Genomic DNA, 25,293 nt, shown 5'->3' on the forward strand with positions numbered 1-25,293 from the left:
ACATACTTCTTCCATATGAAGGAAGCTCCTTATATTCTGTGACCTCGGATGATGAGCTCCTAAAGCTATTTGCTGCTGAAGCTCTCATGACTAGCAGGATGTTTGTCGTTAAGAGAATCAGGTATCAGTATAAGATTATGTAATCAGCTTACCCAATTATGGAGAAAGATGTGGGTAAGAACAGAAGAATTTTTTCTTATTATTAGTACTTTCTTGCAAAAAGAGAGTATAGAAATGGAAACAAAAGGAAGAATCAGAGGATATTATTTCCTCAAAGATGAGGTCATTAATGCATCTGTAAGATGGCCATAAAGCCAGCTTTGAGTGCTCCCTATTCAACTATAAATTGCTCACCGTGGCCCTGCTATCTTGTAGCTGTATTTTTATATCCACTGATGTGCTTCCTGAAAGCAACCATTTCTGTTAATGCACTGGACCAAGCAACAGCATAATAACCCTGTCAGCAAACAATGGATGGGAGCTCAGGCCTGGGAGGAGGTAAACCTCCTAATGTTTTTATCCTCTTGACTGAAGTAATGTTAGCAATGACATATGATCAGACTTGGGCCTTTGTCTCAGCAATAATGAATCATCCATTACGAGATTTTCAAGGTTGTCGGGAGGAAATTGATCTTAGGAAGGGGGAACATTTTTGCTAGTGCATGAGATGGCCTGGCTATGAGCAAAACCAGCCACATAAGCAAGAAAAAGTGCCATTGGAATCTCTGAAAACTATTTAATAACGCCAGGGTCTATATTGGATCATTGGGTTCAATTTCCAATTGTATATGATCTTTCAGAATTCATTTAACAATTACTCAGCAGAACAGCAACTTGGGCCAAAACAGCTGGAAGATGAAATGAACTATGCTCATTTTCAAGGGAGAATTTAGATGATTTCTGTTTTTGCCTTCTCGCTAATTTCTCCTAGCTTTATGTCTTCAAATGAGTACTAACCTGATATTTAGCTTCTAAATATTAGATGGGACTAATTTGGTCTTAATTTGGTACTGAGAAACTGTTAAGTTCATTATAAGTATTAATAATTAACATTTATTAAAGAAGAAAAATTATTATGGTTGAAGACTTAAATGTGTCTGTTATAATGCCATCTTTTATATGCATGATTATATATTACGGGTTTCTAAAAGATAGTCATCAAATCATCCTGGAAACTCAAATTAAAATAAATGATCCTGTATTGCTTCATTCCCTAGACATTTTGTCGTTTCACTTGGTTTTATTTTGTGAAGAAAACCTGTTTTTTTGGTGGAGCTCAATGCATTGAGATCAAGTAGCTGTTTGTGCTTTTTGAGCTTATAGGTCAGCAACTGAAGCTACAAATGACTGGGAGAAAAAGCATTCTTTGAATAAGTGCAGTAAGAACTCATGTAAATCACTTGTAGTGAGAAGCAGTTCTTCTGGTTTGACTGAGTTTGAAAAATGTACTGTCTTCTGAACTAATTATAGACTTTAACTTCACTAATTCTGAGAATTCCCTATTGATGTCAAATTAACTACTTAGCCGTTCCTGACTCAGTTTCTTCACCTTTCAAGGCTCAGCTTCAGATTGATCTTAACATTTCATAGATATATACTGCTGTTCCTCTAGGGAATACTATTAAATTCAAAATTATGGTATCCATGGTAACTATAACTAGGTCAGACTGCACTTAGAGGAACAGTCTGAACTTAGAGAATCTCTATCCGTTCCCAACCATCCTCTGTGCCTGCAATGTCCATTGAACACAGCTTTTCAAGAAAAGGGCCGAGTACCCTGTAGGAGAGATTTATGATTTATTTGTAATCTGCACACTCATAAAAACTTTGTGCAAGTTGTATAATGCATGGTGTGGATTTTCGCCAGTCCCAGGGCTTAAACCCAGGGCCTAGGCGCTGTCCCTGAGCTTTGTTATTCTAAGCTAGTGCTCTACTACTTGATCCACAGCTCCATTTCTGGCTATTTGGTTGTTAATTGGAGATAAGAGTCTCATCAGGCTTCCCTTCCCTGGCTGGCTTTGAACTTCTGCCCTCAGATCTCAGTATGTTGAGTAGCTAGTGCTGTAGCATGAGCTACTGGCTTCCAGCAACAACCAAAGAATTCTATAAAAGGAACTGGGGTAGCTTGAAGACATCTGTTGGTTATAGTCAATCCTACCTCCAGATACTGTTTTCTGAATCAATAAATACTCATAGTTCCCTTCCACTCACCACTCCAATATCTTTATCTTACAGTCTGTTACACGATCTTTTTATAAAAATCAATTATATGTGCACCTGTAGTTTCACATGTGCACAAAATTGGGCAAAGACAATACTGCACAGTGGAACTTAGCAGTTACTAAGTTCTAGAGTAATCATTATAACATTACATGAAGGGCTCCATTTATTGAGCATCTAGCTTGTGTCGTGCCACTTAATTATTCTTCAGGTTCTATGAACAAGCCTGAGGCCTATATTTTTATTATTATAGTTTAACAAGACTGAAACTGAAATAATAGCTTCACTGTCGATTACCTGGTAGATAATAGAAATGAGGAACCAGCTCAAGTAGGTCCAGCCTAAAACTCAATGCCCTTTTCTTCATAAAAAGTATTTCAACTTATCTTTCTATTATCTTTGTGTGGTAGATTCAAAAACAAAATAATGCCTGATTACAAGAGCAACTGACTTGTTGAGCTAGGTTTTCAGCTTTAACCTATATGCTTGGCATTTAGGTAAGTGCCAAGTTTATTTTGAAGTATAAATATCTTTAAAAAGTCTAAGTGGTTGCAAAACATCATCCAGCAGGTTGGTTGCCAGCCTAGAACTGTAAAAGTAGACTCTTGATATATAAAATATTATTTCTCCTTGCACATTGATAATCTAGAGAGAAATATTTCATTGATGCTCATAAGCAATGGTATAACTTGGCTAGACTCCTGGAGACAAAGGGCTTACTTGGAGTGTAATCTTTGCATGGCTACTTTCTTTTCTCCTGTGGAAAAAAACATAGGTGGATTAAAAATAATCTGGAGCAGAGATAAACAAAAGCAAGTATGCATCTGGTTTGTTTTTTTTTTTTTTGAGGTTTCTTGAGTCAAAGCTCTTATTTTTATTTTTAAAAGTCTGATAAAAATTTACTCAGTTACATTTTGTACATTAATATTTAGTGAACTTTGTCTCAAAAGGCTATGTTTTAAATTCATTTGTAAAAATAACAAAAGCTTTACCAGTCAGTCTCTGGTCAATAAGAAAGAAAACCTTGCTACTCTGGTCAATAGGAAAGAAAACCTTGCTAGAAATAACAATAAATAATTTTGCACAAAAGACCAGGTGACATTAAGACCACTATATTAATCTATTATTTTTGTATGTACAACATATCCATTTGTTAATACTGTGATAGAAAAAAATTAATCAGTCCATATTATGCAGTAAGACAGGCTTTGAGGACAACCACACCTCTGATAATGAATGAAAACATACAAGATTTCTTACAGAGCTAAAGCACTTTTTCAACATTAATATTCTTAGGGTGAAAGTAAAACTGAGGAAGTACTTTAGATTGGCTGTGTCCCAGAATCAAGGGCACAAGGGCATACCAAGCAGCAAAAAGCTTTTCAGTTTTCCAGAACTATTCAAACTTAATAGTTACTATGTGAGCAGGTAGTTTACTTTTTGAAACAGAAGAGTAAAAACTAAATTGTGAAATGGCTTGAGTTTAAAGCAGTCCCAAACAAAAAGCCATCATATAAACAAGATAGTCTTACAAGTGTATCATGCATTAAAAAGAATAATTACATAATACGTTGCTTAATTATCAAATGAGGTAAAATTTACAGTCATTAGAACCATAAACTGTAATTAGCCATTAGTGTTGTGCTGCTACTGTTTGTTTCAAAATAAAATAACCATCTAATGTCTGGAATTGGTATTTTCAGATCCTCTACTGAGATATTAGAGATGTTATAACAAAATATCTAAGTATACATTATCAACACCAATATTATATAGGTATGCATCTTCATTTTGCATATATAGTGTGGAAATACTGCAAAACCTAGAAAAAAACATGAATGAAAACAGACTGGCCAGAATTTACATTATCAGACTATTCCATAATACAAATCTAAAACAGAAAATGATAAATCTGTAAGACAAATAACTTGATATCCTATTTTCATTGGTGGCTGAAGATACAGTTCCTAATGAAATTCATTACCTCAAAGGGTAACAGAAAAAGAAAATGTAAACCTTTTTTAAATTTTATTTATCCAGTTTATCCTCTGACATTAGGCTAAACTTTAGCAAAAACTATACCTCTTATTTTATGACAGAATCTTGCTAACTTGCCTGGGCTGCCTCAAATTCACAATCTTTAGTCTCTTGAGTGGCTTAGGATGATAGGTGCACAACACTGCACTTGACTTCACTATCTATTTTACTTGTTAGACATAAAAATAAATATTGGATGTATTCAGACCAAGAAGTTTCTACCATGCCTCTATTATCTGTCTATAGCCATTGTTAGTAGTTTGTAAGATGTCTATCATAACTATAGATGACAGCACTTTTCTTAGTATGCCAATTTCTCCTTTTAAATTCTGTGCGCTCTTGTCATTTAAATGCATTATTTAAAATGTATCATTACATATTTTACAAATATCCCATAAAACAATACTTCTTTCGAGTACTGATTATTTAAAAACAAATGGATGCACCTGCTAATCCTGAGATGATGAAAATGAAGATGACAGAAAAACCTAGTTTTAATTTTTTACTCAAATTTCTGCTTTAGTTTCTTCTGGAAGATAGCTGGCAGAATAGAAAGAATGGCCAAAATCATCAGAATAAATACTGAGTTCCAGGAAACAGCTTCCCCGGCTGTTGTAAGCTGGTACAGTGTTGTTCCTGCCTTGATTGCTACAAAAGAGGGAGGTGCAACGCCTAGAAAAGTGCCAATAAAAAAAACTTTCAGTGGCACGTTTATCACAGGAGATGTAATATTGATAAACCAATTAGGCAGAAATGGTGTTATTCTCAAAAATATTATGTAGTTTATGAGATGTTCTCTGTGACGTTCAACCTGTTGTGACCACTTTACTGCTTTCTCTGTTAAGTATTTATATACAACTGGTCTTCCAACTAAATAGGAGAGCATATAGCAGAATGAGGCACCAAGTCCAGAACACAAACAAACAAGAAATAAGGCTAGTGGAAAGGGATAAAGAAACCCTGAGAGTATGCTGAGAAAAATAGAGCCAGGAATAGCAAATGTTTGCAAGAAAATATACGTAGCAAAGTAAGCTACAAGTACTTGTACATAAAAGGTGTCCTTATATTTGGATAAAACTTTTCCTAGAGCCTTGGCATCATCCATATTCCTGGGGACCTTCATATTCACTCTTTCTTCTTCACTAAGCTGAGGAAAATTTTTATATACCAAAAACATAACAAAGGCTGCAGACAAGAAAATGGACACCAATATAAGAAGTGACATTCTTGCTGACCCCGCTTCCACACAGGCTTTTTCCTTCAGACTGCCTCCGCTGCCCGGCTCCGCGGAATCCCGCGTCCGCGCAGCCTGGTCCTCTACTGGGGTCTTGTGGAGTGCCCCCGTTGGCGACCGTTCGGCGGCTTTGCCTTTCGCCATGGCGGCTGAGCTGACCTCAGCTAGACGACGTTCTGCATCTGGTTTTATTTGATTTTATTTGACTATCACTTTGTTATAAACAAGATGTGCACAATGTTTGGAGTAATTGTATGAGACTCTCAGAATTGAGATTTGTAAAAGTTTGTTTTGCAGAAGATTAGGCAGATAAAACAGAAAGATTTTGAAACAGGAAATAATAAAAGGAGGTTTTGTGAAACCATCAAAAGCAAGAGAAGAGATCACACCTGAGATGCTCTGAAATGAGACCAGATACACCTCAAAATAAAAGAGTATGCAAAGAAACTCCATTAGCAAACAGCTAACAGGATGCTGTTTGATCAAATCTCAAGCAGAAGATGGGATAGTAGCTTAATCTGTTGCCAAGGAGAAAAGCTGGGTTTAAATCTAAAGAATCTTGATCCTTCAGTAGCTAACTTTATGAGAGAAACATTTAGCATATTATTATTTTTTTGTCAGTTGTGGGGCTTGAACTCTGTTCTTGGGCGCTGTCCCTGCGCTCTTCAGCTCAAAGTTAGTACTCTACCACTGAGCCACAGCACCACTTCCAGTTTTCTAGTGGTTTATTGGAGATAACATTCTCACGGACTTTCATGCCCAGCCTGGCTTTGAACCAAAATCCTCAGATCTCACAGGTTTGAGCCACCAGCATCCAGCTTAGTATACAATTATTATGAGATCTATCAATGTGTCTCTGGGAACAGAAGAGAGGTAGAGTGCTCAGGAGTAGACAGAATGAATGGTGTGCGTGTGCAAATGAGGATCACAATTTAAAAAGTGTCACAAAAAGCCATATGTAATGATAGCCTGTGACAAGGTGAATTGTCCAACATGTATCTATGCATCTGATTATCACTTCTACAGATGCATTTTGATTTTAGTTTTAATCTGTCATTATGTCTTTAAGTCATTCATTCTGAAGGAAAACAAAGCAAAACAAGAAGATACCCAAGTCAGTTAAAATATTTGTCCAGTGCCTGTTTTCCATATACAAGAGTATTTGCTCCTGACAAGAATAGACAATCGCTTCTCAGAATTCTGACCTCACTGGTGATTGCCAAAATGACTTCAGCTAGTGAGGACACACAGAATAACCTGTGTTGATGCTGACCTTGGTGACATTTGCTCAGTGTTGTGACAGATTCTGTCCAAAGCAAATTGGATCCAGATCATACAAAGTTTTGGCTTTTCATCATTTTTCATAAATTAAGCCTCTAACAATGTTTGCAAACGTCACACTGGGCTGGGATGTATGCATTGGAAGCATGCACTTTACTCAAATTATACCTAATCCAGCCTCTTACCTCATCGCTCCCTACTGTCCTTCATGCATCAGAAAGCAAGACAACCAGTCTCTTTGAAGTAGATTGATTCAGTGTTTCCTCCGCTGATAAGCATCAATTCACATAAAAATGTAACTCAGTGCTAATAAAGAAGGGAAAGGTAATCTCCTTCATATTATTCAAGCATTCCCAAGACTTATGCAGGTATAGTTCAAAGTGACTTAACTACTCCTGCTAACTTTTCTCTTTTCTAGCACCTCTAGCCTATCTCCATAACAAGTCTGAGGTTTCCTTAAATTGCCTTTCTCCCTGTAATGTTTTCTGTATGTAACTTGAAGAATATGTTGTAATTGTAATATTATTTGTACTAAAACCCATCTTTGTTTGGAATTTTAGTGCTTCATTATTAAGGATATATTAAGGATTGACTTGGGTAAATTTACTTCAATAACTATCTGAGGGGACAGAAGAGAAGAGACAGAAGAGGAGGGAGAGAGAGAGAGAAGAGGAGAAAGAGAATCTTTTTTTTCTGCCTGCTTTCTATAAACTGTTAAAAACGTAGACTTGTTTTCATTATAAACTAGATTAGTTTCTAGTTATTTAGAAGTAGAGATACCTATTAGGAAAAGCTTACTAACTTTAGATGAATTATTTTTTTTAGTTATATTTTAAGACCAGACTTAGTGGCACATACCTGTAATCCCATCCTGGGGCTTGAACTCTGGATCTGGGCGCTGTCCCTGAACCCCTTTTTGCTCAAGGCTAGCACTCTGCACTTGTGCCATAGCCCCACTTCTGGCTTTTTAATTGGAGATACAAGTCTCATGGACTTTCCTGGCCTTGATCCTGAGATCCTCAGATCTCAGCCTTCTAAGTAGCAAGCAAGAATGGCTACCAGCACCTGGCTGAGAGAGAAACTTTACAGACACAATGCAGATGTCAGCAACAGCAGCACAATTCATCATCCTAGCAAATATATGGAAGGTTTTAAACATAGGTAGCAAGATACTTGTCTTGGTCCTTTGAAGAAATTTGGATTAGCCATTGTGCCTTTCACAAAGGGAACAAAGACCAGTAAATGCTAGCACTCTTAATCTACCCTATCTCCGTGTGGCTCTATGTTCCTGCCACGCTGCAGTGTGTTCCTCCTGATTGTAGAGAAAACACTTTATATGGTATTGTAAATACTCGCATTACATGGCCCATTCATGCTTTCTTGTGGAAGCAGATGTTTAGTGGGCTTGTGGTAATAAAGGAAATGAATTACTAAAACTTGTTAATCTGGCTTCTCTAAGATATCTTTATTCTGTTCGTGTTTTGTAGATGACCTAACTTACCATGTCTGAACTAGAGTCAAATTTATATTGTTTCTTCTATCACTGAAATATTTCACTTGTGATGAAAACTCTAGAAAAATATGACTTATAGTTAGTAACATTTCCTTTCAGAATATTGCACAGAGAGTATATTAGTACTTTCTCTTCTCTTTGAAATAATCTTACACTATCCCATCCTGGAGAGGTGAAAATCTCTATTGAGAACACAGACACAACCTTAATATGCCATAAATAAATCGAGAATGGGTGACAAAGGAGGGTGGTTTAAATGCTGCATGATTTCCAAAATTTATGTTACATTTATTTTTGGTTAATAGAGGACAATAAAAATAATTCAAAGTAATAGAGACAATAGGATGTTTTAATGCATGTGTATATTGTTTAATGTTCAATCCAAGTTAAACATTTCAATCTCTTTCGGCGTCTCTTTACAGTTGAAAGAAGAGCCATGAAATCCTTCCTTCTAGCTGGGTAAGTAATATACTACATTATTATGATCTGACACTACCCTCCTGTATAATAGACACCAGGACTTTTTTCTCATATCACTCATATCCAACTGTAACTTAGCATTCATTGACCAGCCTTTCTCTCCTTTTCCCTCCTGTTCCCTCCTCAGTCTCTGGAAGTCACTATTCTACTCTCCATTTCTATGAGATCAACTTTTTCCATTTTGCATGACTGAAATGAGGTTCTTGTCAGAATGGTTTTTTTCAGTACCAGGTTAGCCTCCCATTTGTACTACAATTTATAAATGTCTCTATGATTTGAGTTTATTCCAAGCAATACTTATAAAAGGCATATAATCAAAAAATTACCCAAAGATATAAAGTAAAATTCATGGGATAAATAATAAGCTGTGAAGAATTATCCCAGGGAGTAAAGAGAATTCGTATTTTTACTAATGTCTTGATGAAAAGAGTTCAAAGAAACTGATAAGAGCTACCACACCTCAATAATAAAATATGGGCAAAGGGTATGAACAGATGTTCACAGAAGAGGAAATGCAAATGTTCTTTCTGCATCAATGTGCTGTTTTTTTAAATGTAGCATCATATTCACTATCCTGATTAAAAAAATGCTTACTTTTTCCTGTAATTCCTGGGAGTTTGTGGAGAAAGAAGTTGCTATTGAATGCTAAGAGAATACTCATTAGAAAACACCCTAAGAAACCGCTGGGTTGGGGTGCAATTGGTCACCCCTGAAAGTTATTTTCAAAAGAACAAATGCCTAAAGTCCAATTTCACAGGATTAAAAAGACAATTGTGTGCAATAAATGAAAGATGGAGCCAGTGCCATTAAGCCAAGAAGCTAGTCAATGAAAGAGAGTGAAACATGGCATTATCTAAAAGGGGGAAAATGGTTATTAACTCATCCATGTGTCTAACATATACTGGCTATTGATCCTGTTTTGATTACTTGGCCTTTCTGCATGCCATTTTGCTTTTATGTAAGAACCATCAATGTAATTCACATTGAAGGATTCTGTTATTTTGAAAACTTTGACTTTTAAAAATTATACATATTAGTGGTGTGCCATATCATGTGTAGATACATGCATATATTGTTTAATATTGATCTCAGGGTGAGTGTGTCTATGTCTTCAAATGTTTGTCATTTTATTGTGGTGAAAACATTCAAAGAAAAGTCCTTTCCTTTAGCTTTTTTTTCCTCAAGAGAACTGTTCACTGAAAACTGATCATTGAAAGTTGAACACTAGGATTATAGGCTGTTAATTTTTGTTGTTTATTTTCCTTCATGCTGTTCCAGTTATATTCATTATGGTCCTTATGGGTTAGAAAAACATACTGATATATTTGTACCTGATGTTGATACTTGATGTTGATATTTGTACTTGATATTGATTTTTCAAAGTTGCCTTTGAGAGTTGCCCTCACACCATTTGGGGTTAGAATCTTCCTCCCAAACAAAGAAATTAATATGAGAAAATGGGTCTGAATGGTGAAACTCTTGAGTCAAAGTGGGAGGACACAAGACTTGACAAATGTCAAGAACAAATACCTTCAGTTTGTAAAACATGTGAGCAAATATTGATTACAAGTACAATTTCTTTCTGCCTCTATTTTAATGTCATATACAACAGTACTGTTTAAAATCTTGGTCTGCCTACCTAGTAAATAATAATGGTGTATTTGTGAATAAAGAAGACTTTTCCATTGGATGTGTGATGTAAATATTTGTTCATTATTGGTGATACATGCATGGATCTGTGTGCTTTCTGTATTTTTATTATAAAAAGAGAATGGGTTAATGAAGCAAATAATGCATAATAAATGAAATCTATTATCAAATGATGCAAGGATCTTTGAAGGCATAATTTCTTTGTATATGATCAGCAGATTTCTAGACATTCAGATTTTATTGAGATTTGTACCTGGTAGGAATAAGAAGCATGATATTGTCATTTAAAATAAGACATAAGAAGGTTGACTGATAAACACAGAAATATGAAAAAAGTACCAGTATAGAGAAGTAGACAATATTTAACTTGATTACCCAAGAAGACTACCGAATAGGTTAGGGTGCCCTTGGGTGGAAGCAACAGAAATGAGCATAAACAATACAGATAATTATTGGTTCAGTTGGTCAGTGTATCTAAATATAAATTTGCATAGATTTGATTCCTAAACTGCATCAACAAAAACCAAACCAAGGAGCAAATTTCTTTCCCTTCCTCAAATCTGGCCTCCAGGGGGAGTCAGCTCAGTTTCCTTCTTCTGCTGGCTCCCCCTTGTGGTGTCAAGATAGTTAGCAAATTCTCAAATGTTTTTATTGCATGGGGAACTCTTGGAAGTAGTGGGGAGGATCCTTTCCTTAAAAGCCCATAACTCAGCCAGGGCCTTTGTACCACGACATTCCTAAGCAGTGGAAAGAACAGAGGCCTGAAATTCCTTACACAAGATGTACTAAATCGATCTACCTCTCTACTGATAATTAACTCGCTGTTTGTAAAGAACAAAATAGTTATTTTTTTATTTAAAGGTCAACTTTTTTTATTTGTTCATTTCTTGCATTTGAAGTACTCTTCCATGACATCCTTGGCCTAAGACTCTTTGCCATAGTCCTTAACAACTACACAACTGCAACGAACCACTTTACGGGTTTTCCCTCTCGATCAATTTTGCAGAGACCTACCCACTCGCCTAGTTTTTTGTTATCATCGACCTTAATAAGGTTGATTTGGTGCTCAGCACAAAGTGCCTCCACCAACTTGACATACATAGGCTCACTGCAGTTGGACGCAAGCACACAAAGGTGTGCTTAGCGCAATTTTAGTATATGTGTTGCCAAAGCAAACACCAAAATAGCTTTATCTTCATAAATACTAGCAAATATATCATATCACTTGAACTCAGGGCCTTTTTCCCTGGCTAACTGCCTTGCTTGCTCAGGGGTATCAGTGTTGAGCCACACCTTCAATTTGGTTTTTTGCTAGTAAAATGGAGATGGTTGTTCCTTGGTAGACTCTTCTGCCAAGGCTGGCTGTTTCACTCAAGATTGAAACACTACCACTTGAGCCACAACTCCACTTGCAGCATTTTTTTTGTGGTTAATTGGAGATAAGAGTCTTACAGACATTCCTGTCTGGGCTGATTTGGAATTGCAATCCTCAGACCTCAGTCTTTTGAGTAGGTAGGATTACAGTCATGAGCCACCAGCACCTAGCAAAAATATTACTTTTAAACAAGGAAAATTCCTCAGCTGCCAAATCTTCAATCATTCTGATCACAAACATCAACTTAAATTATGGATTTTTACTTTGCATTATTAGGGGAGGAGGTGCCCTGAAATTATTTTTTGGTGTGGTCATAAGGTCTGATATGAATTAAGTCTGTCCAATTTCCTTGCCATAGATTATATAAAATTTACTTCAAGGAATTGCCTTTGGAACCTAGAGTTCTTTTGAATCCAGTACTCAGAATATGTATCAAAAAGAAAAATATAGAAATTCTCTAGTTAAATCATTAAAAACAAAATTAATTCCCACTGCTCAAGGCCTAAAGGGAAAAATCTAGAAAATAGGCAAAGGAAATGGATTGTCTCATTAGATTTTGTACAGGACATATCATTACTAATTTATTAGCTCAACTCTTGAATTGGATTAAAGTATTACCAAGACTATAATATTTGTGATATTACAAGGAATTTATAATGTCATCTGAAGCTAAAATTTCTTAATATTATATTAATTTAGAAGCAGCAATAATACTTAATCAAGCAAAACTTTCTGTTTTTCTCGTATCATTTAACAATATGTAATTAAATCAAATGTGATTCTTGTATGATAGATAAATTTTATTATGTCAAATATAGTAAGCAGCCAGAAAGACTGAAATCTTAATATCAGATATATTCTACAAATCATTAGCACAGAGTTTAAACCAACCTGATTGTTCTCTTCTTTTTTTGTGTCTTAGGACATGTGTTTATTTTCACTTAGATAAGATCTGTCTTAAAAGAATTTCTAGATGCTAACAACTCCCCAAACCCCACTTTTTCCCCTCTCAGCCAGAGAATTAAACTAATTTCTCATCTCTCAATCCCCAATGATATTTTTTTCTATTGGCCATGAGTCTGTTTCTTGGGCCATTTGTTTCAGTGAAAGTTGGAACACAAATCTGTCCTAAGAGAAGGGAAAAGGTTTCTGTAAAGATGGGTCTTGCACTTGCTCTGTGTGTGTGTGTATGTGTGTGTGTGTGTGTGTGTGTGTGTGTGTGTGTGTGTGTGTGTGAGTTATAGGGCTTGATCTCAGGGCCTGGACTCTGTCCCTGAGTCTCTTTGTGCTCAAGGCTAGTGCTCTACCACTTAAGCCACAGTGCCACTTACAGTTTTTGAGTAATTCTTTGGGGATAAGAGTCTCATGGGGACTTTTCAGCCTTAGCTGGCTTTGAACCATGATCCTTAGATCTTAGCCTCCTGAGTAGCTAGGATTACAGGCGTGAGCCACAGGTGCCCTGCTTCCGTTTGATTCTTTTTTCTCATTATTTAGAGAATACTTTATTAGTTTCGGTAATCAAACCCATGTAGATAAGACCTTACATACTTAATACAGTGCATTTACCCTTGTACAAATGGAAAAAAATTAAGCTTAACATTTCTAGACTGCATTTGATTCTTTAATGATGTCTTTTTTTCAGATTTTTTTTATTATTATGAAAATACTGTACAGAGGGGTTACAATTACATGGGCAAGATAATGAGTACATTTCTTATCAAGCATTGTAGCCTCCTCCTTTGTTTCCCCTTCCCATCCCATTCTCCTCTCACTCCCCCCTCCCCCCCCCCACCAAAGTTCGTTTTCTACATAACGACTTGTAGGAATCCAATGCGTTAATATAATTGCTTTTTAATTTTTTGTTTGCTTTGTCTTTCATTATTATAATATATATACATATACACGTATATTGCCTATCCTGGGGCTTGTGAACTATGGGCCTTGGCACTGTCCTTAAGTTTCTTTTGCTCAAGGCTAGCACTCTACCACTTGAGCCACAGGGCCACTTCCAGCTTTTTCTGTTCATGTCATACTGAAGAATTGAACCCAGGGTTCCATGCATGCTAGGCAAGCACTCTTATCACTGAGCCACATTCCCAGCCCATTATTTTTTCTTATCCAGATCTTCTTAACCACTCACACACAAGTACTTCTAAGGGAAAAGACGGGATATATGCCTCTAACAACTACCAGGCTTGATTGCAATTCTGAGGTAGAATATAGGGGATGGGCAAACTTGTATTTTAAAAGATCTCATTTTTCTTTTCCAGATCAAATGTAGCTTTTATGAAAGGAGGTAACAAATTCTCTATGGTTTCAGTAGTGCCTGTGACATGTGTCTGCAATAAGAATGGCATATAATTATTTTATCACTGTCCAGTTATTGTACAGTTTTCTAACTACCCCTGCTATTGCAAAATCACAGGAGACCTATTGCTAGTTATAGTTACTTAATGCCTAACTAAAAATACACATGTATCATTAGATCACAAAATTATTCTCTAGATTTCTAAATATATTTCAATATGATTAGTTTCTTCTTTAGTTGTATATTTTAATTTATGCACTTATAAACGTTTCTTTTTTTCCTTTGGTGGTACCAGAGTTTGAACTTAGGGCTATGCTTTCTAGATAGGTGCCCTACCACTTGAGCCAGGCTTCTGACCCCGTTTACAAACAATTATTTTAAGAAGGATTGGATAGGCTTAATAAGGTTACTAACGGGGGTGGGGGGTACATCGACTGAAAATGGCCAATAAGCTCTAAAGTAGTTGTTCTCAAAGTGATTGGACATAACTTTCCCTTTAAAAAATACCTAAGAAATTCATATAGCCTATAACCATTTTAGAGCATACAATTTTAGTAGCATTTATTGTGTAGCCATGACAGTGTATAACCACCACTTCCCTTTGCTTTCTAAACACTTTTGTTACCCCCTGACCTGGAAGCAACCATCCCCCATTTCTCCTTGCCCCTTGGCAACAGCTCCTCTGCTGTCCATCTGCGTGGATGTGCCTACTCTGGATGGTTTGCATAAAAGGAATCATGAATTAATTAAGCCAGACCCTTTGTGTCTGGCTTCTTTCACTTAGGCTAATGCTTTTGATGCTCATCCAACTTGTAAATTGTGTTATACCTACATCCTTTTTTATGGTTAGATTATATGGCTAGGTGATATTGTGTGTATACATCACAATTCCCACTGCTCACGGATTAAGACAACAACCCTGGAGTCTTCAAAGAGAGTCTCAGGGAGAGGCCATGAATTACAAATATAGTAAAATGCCGGTTCGGCCCCCTGCTCGCCAATCCATGGAAACTTCTTCATTCACTTCACAAAGTGCCCTTACTTCCCAAATAGCTGCCATTTATATTTGATCAAGCTGGCTACAGGAAATCACAAAGTCACATGGCAAAGATTTCCTGTCCCCTACCTCCAAATGGACACACACTTCAAAAAATTATCTTGACATCAATCTTTTGGTTACTTTGTGGTTAGGGAACAGGGTAAAGTAAGGCATTTAGACAGCTTGGATTCTATGTTTACATCTGAGCTTTAGGCACAGATTTCTGGAATACATCAGCCCAGATCTGTTCAAGTGATGGCTTGTTCTGATTGATCAAGCAGCCAGTGTGAACACAAGCCACAGTGGCTTTTGCTGAGTAGCTGGTTGCAAACTGCTTTCAAACAAATCAATGTTCAGAATTGATCTAAGGTCAGAAAAGAACTTTAAAACAATGTCACTTTCAGCATAGGGCAAACTTTATAGTTTGCTACTGGATCTCTTAAAGACTGAGCCATCATCAGGCCGAAATTTTCTGAATAGAGACCTGGAAACACAACAAATCAAAGAAAGGTTGGACAAATGGGATTGCATAAAGTTGCAGAGCTTCTGCAGGGCAAATGACATAGCTAGCAAGATCAATAGAAAGCCCACGGATTGGGAGAAGATCTTTACTAGCCATACAACGGACAAGGGTCTCATATCTAAAATATACTTGGAACTCAAAAAATTAAACCCCCCAACAACAAATCCTCAAAGAAACAACTGCCCAATAAATAAGTGGGCGAAAGACTTAAAGAGAAACTTCTCTGAAGAAGAAAGAAGGATGGCCAATAGACACATGAAGAAATGTTCAACATCCCTAGCCATAAAAGAAATGCAAATCAAAACAACATTGAGATATCACCTCACTCCAGTGAGAACGGCAAAAATCAAGAACTCTAACAACAACAGATGCTGGAGGGGATGTGGACAGAAAGGAACCTTAATTCATTGTTGGTGGGAATGTAAACTTGTTCAACCACTTTGGAAAGCAGTATGGAGGTTCCTCAAAAGACTCCACATAGAGCTCCCCTATGACCCAGCAATCCCACTTTTGGGCATTTACCCTAATGTTTACAAACAAGACCACACTAAAGCTACCAGCACAACTATGTTTATTGCAGCATTATTTACCATAGCTAAGATATGGAACCAACCCAGATGCCCCTCAGTAGATGAATGGATCAAGAAAATGTGGTATATATACACAATGGAATTCTATGCCTCCATCAGAAAGAATGACATTGCCCCATTTGTTAGGAAATGGAAAAACTTGGAAAAAATTATATTAAGTGAAGTAAGCCAGGCCCAAAGAAACGTAGGTCCCATGGTTTCCCTTATTTGTAATATCTAGTATATGTATGAGTCAAGCGGAAAAGGTCAGATAATGTGATGTCAGGAAAATGAACCCTTAGATGTGTATTTTAATGTTTTTTTCTTTCATGCATGTGTTTCTAACACATTTATAAGATTATCTCTTTGTTGCTTTGTATGTCCCTCCCCCACAGTATAACCCTTGCTTTCACTATATTTGATGTCAGTATAACTTGTGGAGGAGATGGGGAAAAACCAGTTGTTTAAGGATACAGGTGGACCTGTTGCAACAATGAGAAGTACAAGTTGTCATGTCCAAAACGAACTTTACAATGTTGGTGGGGGGGGGGGCTGGGGGGAGGGAGGAAGGAGAAGGATTGGGATTAGGGGGGGAGGGGGGAGGCTGGGAAGGGATGTGAAGGATAAACAAAGGAGGAGGCTGCAATGCTTGGTAAGAAATGTACACATTATCCTGCCCATGTAACTGTAACTCCTCTGAACAGTATGTTCACAAATAAAATAAAATTAAATTAAAAAAAAAAAAAAAAAAAAAAAAAGACTGAGCCATCAGAATGGTTTTAGGGATTCATCATTTTGTCTGTCAAAGGTTTCAGACACATGGGAATTTTCCTTTTCACTTGGACCTCACATGTACTTTCTTTAAATACAGTACCCAGAGCTTGGTACTAAAGTTTAAGTTGAGTTATCTTTTCAAACATACAATATAAAAGCCCTGCTGAAATATCATATAGGAATGGAATTGGTAGATCTATGCAATGTATGAAATACAAAGAGAAAGTGATTATCAGTGAAATACTGATTCATTCAGAAACTCATCCTATTTACATTTTTTAAAGCCCTGAGAAGGAGAACTAAAGATTGCTGCTCTTGAATAGCTGTATATATCTTAAAAGAATTTTGAGATTTTATATTAGGGGTTCAGAAACCTTTTCAAAAAAAATGAGCTGTGAGAATATAGGCTTTGTTCATTAAGCTAGTGGAGGTGTGGGCAGCCAAAAAAAAGGGTCTAAACTCTCAATAAGGTGAAATTAGACATTGGCTTTGAAATAAATCCAGACCAAATAGCTCCAGTGTAATAACCAGTGGGGTGAAAGCCCGCCCCATGCTGACATCATCGCCCTGCAGCCTATTGCTTGGAGGGGGTGGGGCGTCAAGAAGCTGGCCTCACCACTCCGCTGGCCATCACTGGAGGGAGGAAGGCATTGAGGCTGCCCCACGGGGGCAGGCTGTCAAGAAGTGTCAAGAAGTGGTTGGACAGTGGGCAGCTTGAGTGGCTGTTGAAACTCTTAGAGCCATTGGAGTGGGGGAGGGGTGCAGCCTATATATAGGCTGTGTATTCTGAGTGGGTAGGGGGTTCCGTAGAGAGAGATGGTGGGGAGAGACAGCAAGAGGCAACTATCTGAGCAGGGCAGGCCTGTGGAGAGGCCTGCAGCCTGTGGAGAGGCCACTATTGGAGCAGAGCAGGGCAGGCCTGTGGAGAGGCCTGCAAAGAGACCTATAGAGAGGCCCAGGGAGAGGCCTGTGGAAATTGGAGAAGCCTGCAGAGAAGGAGGAAGAAAGAAAAAGGAAAAGCCTTCCCCTTTGGAGGTTTGGAGCTTTCAGAGGTCTGGGGTTTGGAGGTTTGCAGACCAACTAATAAAGGTCAGGGCTGCCCATTGGTGACTTGGAGGTTAGGTGGTTGAGACCATTCTTGGTTCTGGGTAGCTAACCCAGGACACAGTAGTCGCAGGTCCCCTTTCTGGTGTAAATAGTGTAAATAAAATCCTCTTGTCACCTTTAACCATGCTTTGATGGATTGTTTTGTTCTCAGGTCATAAAACCAGTAATATAATAGTGCACTTGCCAGTTTTTCTGAAAAGGTGACCATCTCCATGGGGTGGCCACAGGGGACCAGATCATCTTACATAGGATGCCTAATGGTTTGGAGCCCAGGTGCAAACTCATATCTCTATGGGTTTCTTCAAATCAGAATGAACATAATGCGTCCATTACTTATGAGGTTAGTTTAGTCCTGTCAGAGCTGATGAAAGCCACTACCCATATCGGTCTTGGAATTATGTGCTAGACTTTCCCATGAATCAGTATGTGAGTTAGGATAAAGGCAATGGTGTTCATTTGAGGAATAATGCTTTGAGAAAATTTGTCTTTTCACTGTTTTTCTATATAAAGCCATTGCTTCTAATATCCTGAAGCCATTTGTCTAAAAATCAGATGCAAGCCAGGCACTGGTGGCTCACGCCTGTAATCTTAGCTACTCAGAAGGCTGAGATCTGAGGATCATGGTTCAAAGCCAGCCTGGGTACAAAATTCTGTGAGCCTCTTATCTCCAATAAACCACTCAAAAAACCAGAAGTGGTGCTGTGGCTCAAGTGGTAGAGGGCTAGCTTTGAGCTGAAGAGCTGAGGGACAGTGACCAGAACCAGAATTCAAGCCCAACTACTGACAAAAATAAATAAATAAATAAATAATAAAAATCAGATGCAGAGAAAGTTTTATTTTATGTTTCTTAAACACTAGACCACTGGCTATGAACTCACAACTTCTCAGTAGGAATTTGCCTTCCTGAAACATGTGATCTTCAAAGATCTTTTTTTAACATAAATAATACAATTATACACCACTGTGATGTACTGTGATATATGCACAAAAACAATGTTTTCACAATTTATTAGAGCATTTGCCTTGTCATTTAGCCTAGTCAACTTGACACATCATAAAGCCACCCACGTTGACAAAAATATTTTAGGCCATACATCCTTAGTTCATGCTTGTAATTCTAGTGACTTAGAAGGCTAATCTCCAGAGGATTATGATTGGAAGCTAATCTAGGCTAAAAAATCTTTTAGGGTCCATCTCCAAATTAACCAGCCCAAAACAGGGCTGGGGGTGCAGGTGGCTCCAGTGATAAAGCCATCCAGGAAAGTGCAAGGCCCTGAGTTAAATCCTAGTATGAATAATAATAACTATTACTATGAATACTTATTACTATTTATTATTATTATTATTGGAACTACAATTGAAGTAGAGAGTCTGAGCGGTTAGTGACTCCTTCAAGGGCCAGACCCTTTGGAACCTGGAAGGACCAGGCTTCTAATGTTAACTATCACTATTTAATTATCTCAAGGAATACATGCCCAATCAAGGCACTGCAGTGGGCTCTGTTCACCTCTGGAGTAGAAACCTCTAGAATTCTACAAATGTCTCTGTAGTATTCTAGAGGTTCCTTGATGAAGTTAGTATACAGTAAGGAAATGCCATTTGTGGCACACTGTCCTTTGCTGCCTAACACCATTTGCCTCTCTGTAGTAAGTGTGGCTTATGGCTCCAATTGTTAGAGTGGCCCATAACCATCCCAGATAAAGGATACTCATTGTGGCCATTACCCTAAGCACTGTCCAAGGGGATATAAGAAAACTAGTTCATGCAATGTGGGGAACGTCATCTTTAAATATTCAAGGGGAATATTAGGAGGAGGTGGCATTTGGAAGGTCATGTCAAGGTCAAAGTTTCATAAGAAGGCCTACTTATGTCTTATATTGATGGTTGTACACAGTTTTCTCCTGTGTTGGACATGGGTTAGTCCACAATAGTTCCTGGCATAGAGTGACCACATAATAATAACATAATAATAATGTTGAGATGGTGAATATTGATGGGGTAAATGAATGAGCAAGTTCAAGTAAATGAATGACAGTTCTTCAGGGATGGTAGGCTTGTCTCGTGCATCATTGTTTTGTGTCTGTTTTGAGGTACTGGTGTTTGAGCTGACCAGAGTCACATTGGCTAGGCAGGTGCACTATAACTTGGAGCCACGCTGCCATAAATGGTGTGTGTGTGTGTGTGTGTGTGTCGCTCCTGGGGATTGAACTTGGGGCCTGGCACTGTCTCTTACCTTTTTGCTCAAGGCCGGCACTGCACCACCTGAGCCACAGCTCTACTTCCAGGCTTTTTGAGAATTAACTGAAGATACACTCATCGACATTGGTTCGCTTTGAACCTTGATCCACGAACCTCAGCCCTCCCAAGTAGCCAGGATTACAGGCAGGAGCCAGTGGTGCCGGGCTTTTCTTCTCCCTTGGGGCGAGAGTCCCGGCGCGCGAGGCAAGCCACACGGGCAGGCAGACGCAGTAACGCCTCCGGGCGGCAGGGGGCGCGCGCGCGCGGCCGGCCCCGCTCCTCCCTCCCCGGCCACGTCGCGGCGCGCCGGTCCGGCCCGCAGTCTACGCCATGCGCGCGCTGCGCTCGCTGCTGCGCGCGGGCCGGGGGTGGCGCGCGGGGCCCGCGGCCGCCTGCCCGCCGCGGGGAGCGAGCTCGGGCGGCGGGGCGCGCCGCGCCATGGCCGGGTTCGGCACGGAGGAGCGCGGCCGGCCCCACACGCTGGACTACCGCCTCTTCTTCAGTAAGTTGCTGGCGGGGGGAGCCGCGCCGGGCCAGGGACCCGGGAGGGCACCCGGGGTCCCGGTGCCGCCCCGCGCGGGCCCTCCGCGCGGCCCGGGCCGCCTTCCCGCACGCGGGGGCCCGCGACCCGCAAACGGGGGCGTGGGGGACACATCAGAACACCCCTCCCCCCGGCGGAGGGCCGGGGACCCCGCGCCGAGCCAACCGCCTGCGGGGCGCGCGAGGCCTCGCACACCCCACCCGGGGCCGGGCCTCCCGCAGCCCCCCACAACCCTCCACACCCGGCCTGTGCCCCAGGGTCACACCCCTGCGCCCCAACCTTCCACACCCTACCGCACCATCACACCCGGCCTGCAGCCTGGGGCCACACCGAATCCCCCCACAACTCCACCCCGACCCCACAGCCTGGGGTCACACTACACTACACCTCCACACCCCGACCCCACAGCCTGGAGGTCACGCTTGAGTCCTGCTCCTCAGCCCCCCTCCTTCCCCCCCAGCTCCCCAGGCTTCCATACCCCAACTATGTGAGCCCCCCCTCCCCAGCCTCCCACACCTACTCTCCACACCACAGCGCCCCCCCCCCCCCTTCCAGCCAGGCCTGGGGTCCCACCGCTTAGTGGGAAAAAAGGTGGTTGGAAAATGTCCCCAGGATTGTCATGGCAGCCACAAGACAGAACTTGGCTGAGGCACAAGTTTGCACCCCGCAGGTCCTTCCATCCTGGGGACAGTGGCCCTCCCACCCTCCACAAATCGAAGCCCCCCCCCCCCAGCGGAGCGACTCACCTTATTAGGTGTCCTCCTAATTTAAGTTTTAGCAAGGATTTATTATAAAAGGGTTGACATAGCGAGAAATAGAAACACTGAGGAAAATGTTTCCTGCTCTTCATGCAGGAAATGGGAGTTGAAGATTCCAAGAATTCATGAATGGGGGAAGATTCAAAGCTTGCCCAAACTCTGTGGTTATAATGCAACTAGGCCTAACCTTTCTATCCAAAGTTGGTTAATTTTTGTTTCCTAGTCTAAGCCATGCTAAACCCACCCCCCAGCCTCGTTCTTGTTTGGTCAAGACTGATCTGGCAAGGAAACTTAGCAAACTCCTTAACTCCTGGTGCAGTGGTGCTAGCATATAATCCTAGAATCTGGGAGGCAGAGGCAGAAGGATCACAAGTGCAAAGCCATCCTTGGCTGTACATACAAATAACCTGTCTCAAAAAAGCGGTTGGGAGAGGATGATGAAGACCAAAACTACCAATGTCTCAAATTTCTGAATGGATTGCGTTCCCAAAGTTACGATGTAGTGACTACTGGGAGTCATTTTCCTTAGAAACATGACAGTGGCAGACAAAAGCCTAACTACAGCATAGTATGGTGAAAGTGTCCTGACTTGCAGTCTCTACAGTAATCAGTTATAAACAACAAAAATAGTTGTTAAGTCTGAAATACGCTTGACCCTGATTTGAAACGGATATGGAGATTTAGTTCTGGGCCCTGTCCGCAAATTCATAATGTCAGTAAGACTAGATGAGAATGTAAAAGTACTGAAAGGTATTTTACTTGTATGGTGGAAACAGTGTTGAACCTGGAGCCTCCTACTGTGTTTGGAATGAACAACTGAGCGTTACTACTGGTTTTATATTAACTCTTCTATGATGTGCTGTTGGGGCAGGTAATTATGGAACAGTTTCATCAGCCATAAAAGATCTTTGACCTGGCAGTGATCTTCAAGGTCCTTTTTTAAAAAAAAATTATTTTAGTTTTTTTTTTTGAGGCCTGGGCACTGTCCTGAGCTTCTTTCACCCAAGGCTAGCATTCTACCGCTTAGCTACAGGGCCACTTCCAGCTTTTGTTTTTTCTTTGATTAGTTTATTTGGAGATAAGAGTCTCATGGACTTTTCTGCCAGGGCTGGCTTCAAACTGTGATCTTTAGATCTCAGCCTCCTGAGTAGCTAGGCGTACAGGTGTGAGCCACTGGCACCCAGTTGCATTGGTATTTCTTGAAGCCATTGGATGAATAATAAAGATTCAATTTCTCAAAGGACAAGACTGGTTTGGGGGTGTTGCAAATGTACTTCATACGTGTGATTTTGCTGTAACACAGCATTTCATCTTATCAGTAAAAATGTGTTGCTATGGTTGTTATTATTGATATTATAATTACTTAGTTGGTAAGTAGGGCATAAAAGAACAGGCTTTCCTGAGAGCAATACAAGAATTAGAAGAAAGGAGAGTGGTTTGGGGAGGGACCAAATAGTGAGGTCCTGATTGGAAGGTGTGTTGGGGGAAGTAATTTCTTAACTAGCCACCAGATGGCATTATTGACTCAGGGCTGTTCACTACTTGCTAGAGGCATTAGGAAGCCATTTGAAGATGAGTAGGGTAACGGGAAAACAATGCAGAAATAACTTTATAACGATACCTGTGGTAACTAAAGAATAAAAGTTTTAAAGTTCCCAACAAGTAAAAAATGTAAATATTTGAGGAGATGGAAATGCTCACTGTCCTGATTTGATCATTAACATTTTGTATATATGTTAGCACATATGCTGTCTCTTTAAGTCTAAATTTTGTGTGTCAAAGATAGTCATAAGTATATGCTAGTACTGGGCTAGGAAGGTGGCTCAGTGGTAGAGCGCTTGCCTTGCATGCTTAAGGCCCTGGGTTCGATTCCTCAGCACCACATAAGCAAAAAGAAAAAAGCCGGAAGTGGCGCTGTGACTCAAGTGGTAGAGCACTAGCCTTGAGCTAAAGAGCTGTGGGACAGCGCCCAGGCCCAGAGTTCAGGCCCACTACTGGAGCAAAAAAAAAAAAAGTAAATGCTAGTACTAGGTATCTAAGAATGAGGTTGTACTTCTGTTTCACTGCATTACTTGTCTGAAAATTGTTTTGTTTTTTTTTTTCAGGTAAGGGGTAGGTTTATTCAGTAGACCTGATGGGACCAGGCAAGGGTGGCACTCCACATGGCTGGGAAAGGCCTGGTAATGAGAGAGAGCTGGGAAAGAGAGGAAAGAGAGAGGAAAGAGCTAGAGAGAAAGCAGAAAGAGCTAGAATAGAACAGAGAGAGAGAGCCTGGGCCTGCGCTAGGCCTTACCTAGGGTATGGGCAGAGAAAGGTGTGGCCACATCAAATTCAGATGTGACCTCAGCGGATGCAGATGTGACCTCTTCCAGGTGTCCCAGTTGCCTAGGTAACGCAGGTACTGGGTGGAGACTTTGCTGCGAGGAGGGTGGAGTCTGCTTGCCATCCAGGAGTGGACCTTACATTCCAGCCTTTTAATAATCATGAAATAGGGCACGGATTCTCTCTGGCTACTTCCTGCTGACAAGGGGCATCGACAATAGGGGTAAAAGGCTGGAATTTGGTCCCCTCCCAGAGAAGGCAGTGAGCAGCATCTGTCCCTTGGTGGCGTGAGTCCTTAGATGAAGTCTAGAGAAGTCTCATGAGCATTGAGGGGCAGAGTAGAGAAGTGGTGTGGACGTGGATGTGAAGGCAGCAATGGTATTGGATGCCCTGATTCCGCCGCAGACAGACTGGTTCGCAAAAGGCTGTCAGAACTGTGGTTATTCCTCAGAGCAAAAAGGGAAAAACAAACAAAAAAGAAAAAAGAGGAAAAAAACAGAGAGGAATCCCAGCTATCCTGACTTTAAGCCCTTTATCCGAGTCACGGCACCATTTATGTTAGGTTTTTAAAAAGAGGTAGCCGAGTAAGAACTGCAGCACGCACGTGGTATTCAGGTAAGGGGTAGGTTTATTCAGTAGACCTGCTGGGACCAGGCAAGGTTGGCACTCCACGTGGCTGGGAAAGAGAGGAAAGGGAGAGAAAAGAGCTAGAAAAGAGCAGAGAGAACAAGAAAAGAACAGAGAGAGATAGAGAGCTAGAAAAGAACAGAGAGGTAAGAACAGAGCCTGAAAATTGTTCTTCAGCATTAATTATTTCTGTTATTAAAGCAGAAATAATTGCTATGTTCCCAAACTTATCCAAGTATATGAATAACAGTACAGTGGGAGACATTTTTCACTTTTGTGTCACTTTACTGCCATTACAAAGAATAAAAAGAATTGATTTAATACATTTTTAAATTGGTGTTGAACTTTGTACCAATAGTATTACCAGAGGGCAGGACGATTCTGGAAAAGACCAGCCTGGATCCTCAGGCCATCTTGGGCAGCCCTGGCCCTGTTAGTAACTTGTTGCGTGGACTTGTCATGGAACAAGTCCTTTTCCAAACTGCGCTTCATTGAATACATGCATCCCAGGGTGTTATTGTTAGGTTTTCTTATAACCAGAAGATTTCATGATTTAACAGACCAGGACACTTGTGGTTTTGTTGCTTAGAGAATAATAATGCAGATATTTAAATTATGATGTAAAAGAACTTGCCTCAAGCTTTTAAACCACCAAGCATTTATTTTTCGTAACACACTTATCACCTTAGTAACCCCA

The 25,293-nt window shown here is 40.0% G+C and overlaps 2 protein-coding genes across 3 annotated transcripts in view; one reads left to right on the top strand and one right to left on the bottom strand.

Annotated features, from left to right (window-relative positions):
- Positions 1-4,558: 4,558 nt before the first annotated feature.
- LOC122127231 (transmembrane protein 41B-like) lies at positions 4,559-5,665 on the bottom strand. The gene has a single exon (XM_042701859.1). It carries the CDS (start codon positions 5,633-5,635, stop codon positions 4,760-4,762), a length of 876 nt encoding a protein of 291 aa, XP_042557793.1. The 5' UTR covers positions 5,636-5,665; the 3' UTR covers positions 4,559-4,759.
- Positions 5,666-20,678: 15,013 nt separating this feature from the next.
- Ppa2 (inorganic pyrophosphatase 2) overlaps positions 20,679-25,293 on the top strand; it is a 55,041-nt gene continuing 50,426 nt past the window's right edge. For both annotated transcript variants that reach the window (XM_042701840.1, XM_042701841.1), the window contains exon 1: positions 20,679-20,850. In XM_042701840.1, the coding sequence (XP_042557774.1) occupies positions 20,679-20,850 (172 nt within the window). The remainder of the gene's footprint in view (positions 20,851-25,293) is intronic.

This window comes from Dipodomys spectabilis, unplaced genomic scaffold (genome assembly GCF_019054845.1).
Source record: "Dipodomys spectabilis isolate Male_0828 unplaced genomic scaffold, ASM1905484v1 ptg000297l, whole genome shotgun sequence".
Taxonomy (NCBI): Eukaryota; Metazoa; Chordata; class Mammalia; order Rodentia; family Heteromyidae; genus Dipodomys; species Dipodomys spectabilis.

Coding starts and splice junctions, on each gene's coding strand:
- LOC122127231 (XM_042701859.1), bottom strand. CDS start 5,635: ATGGCGAAAGGCAAAGCCGCCGAACGGTCGCCAACGGGGGCACTCCAC.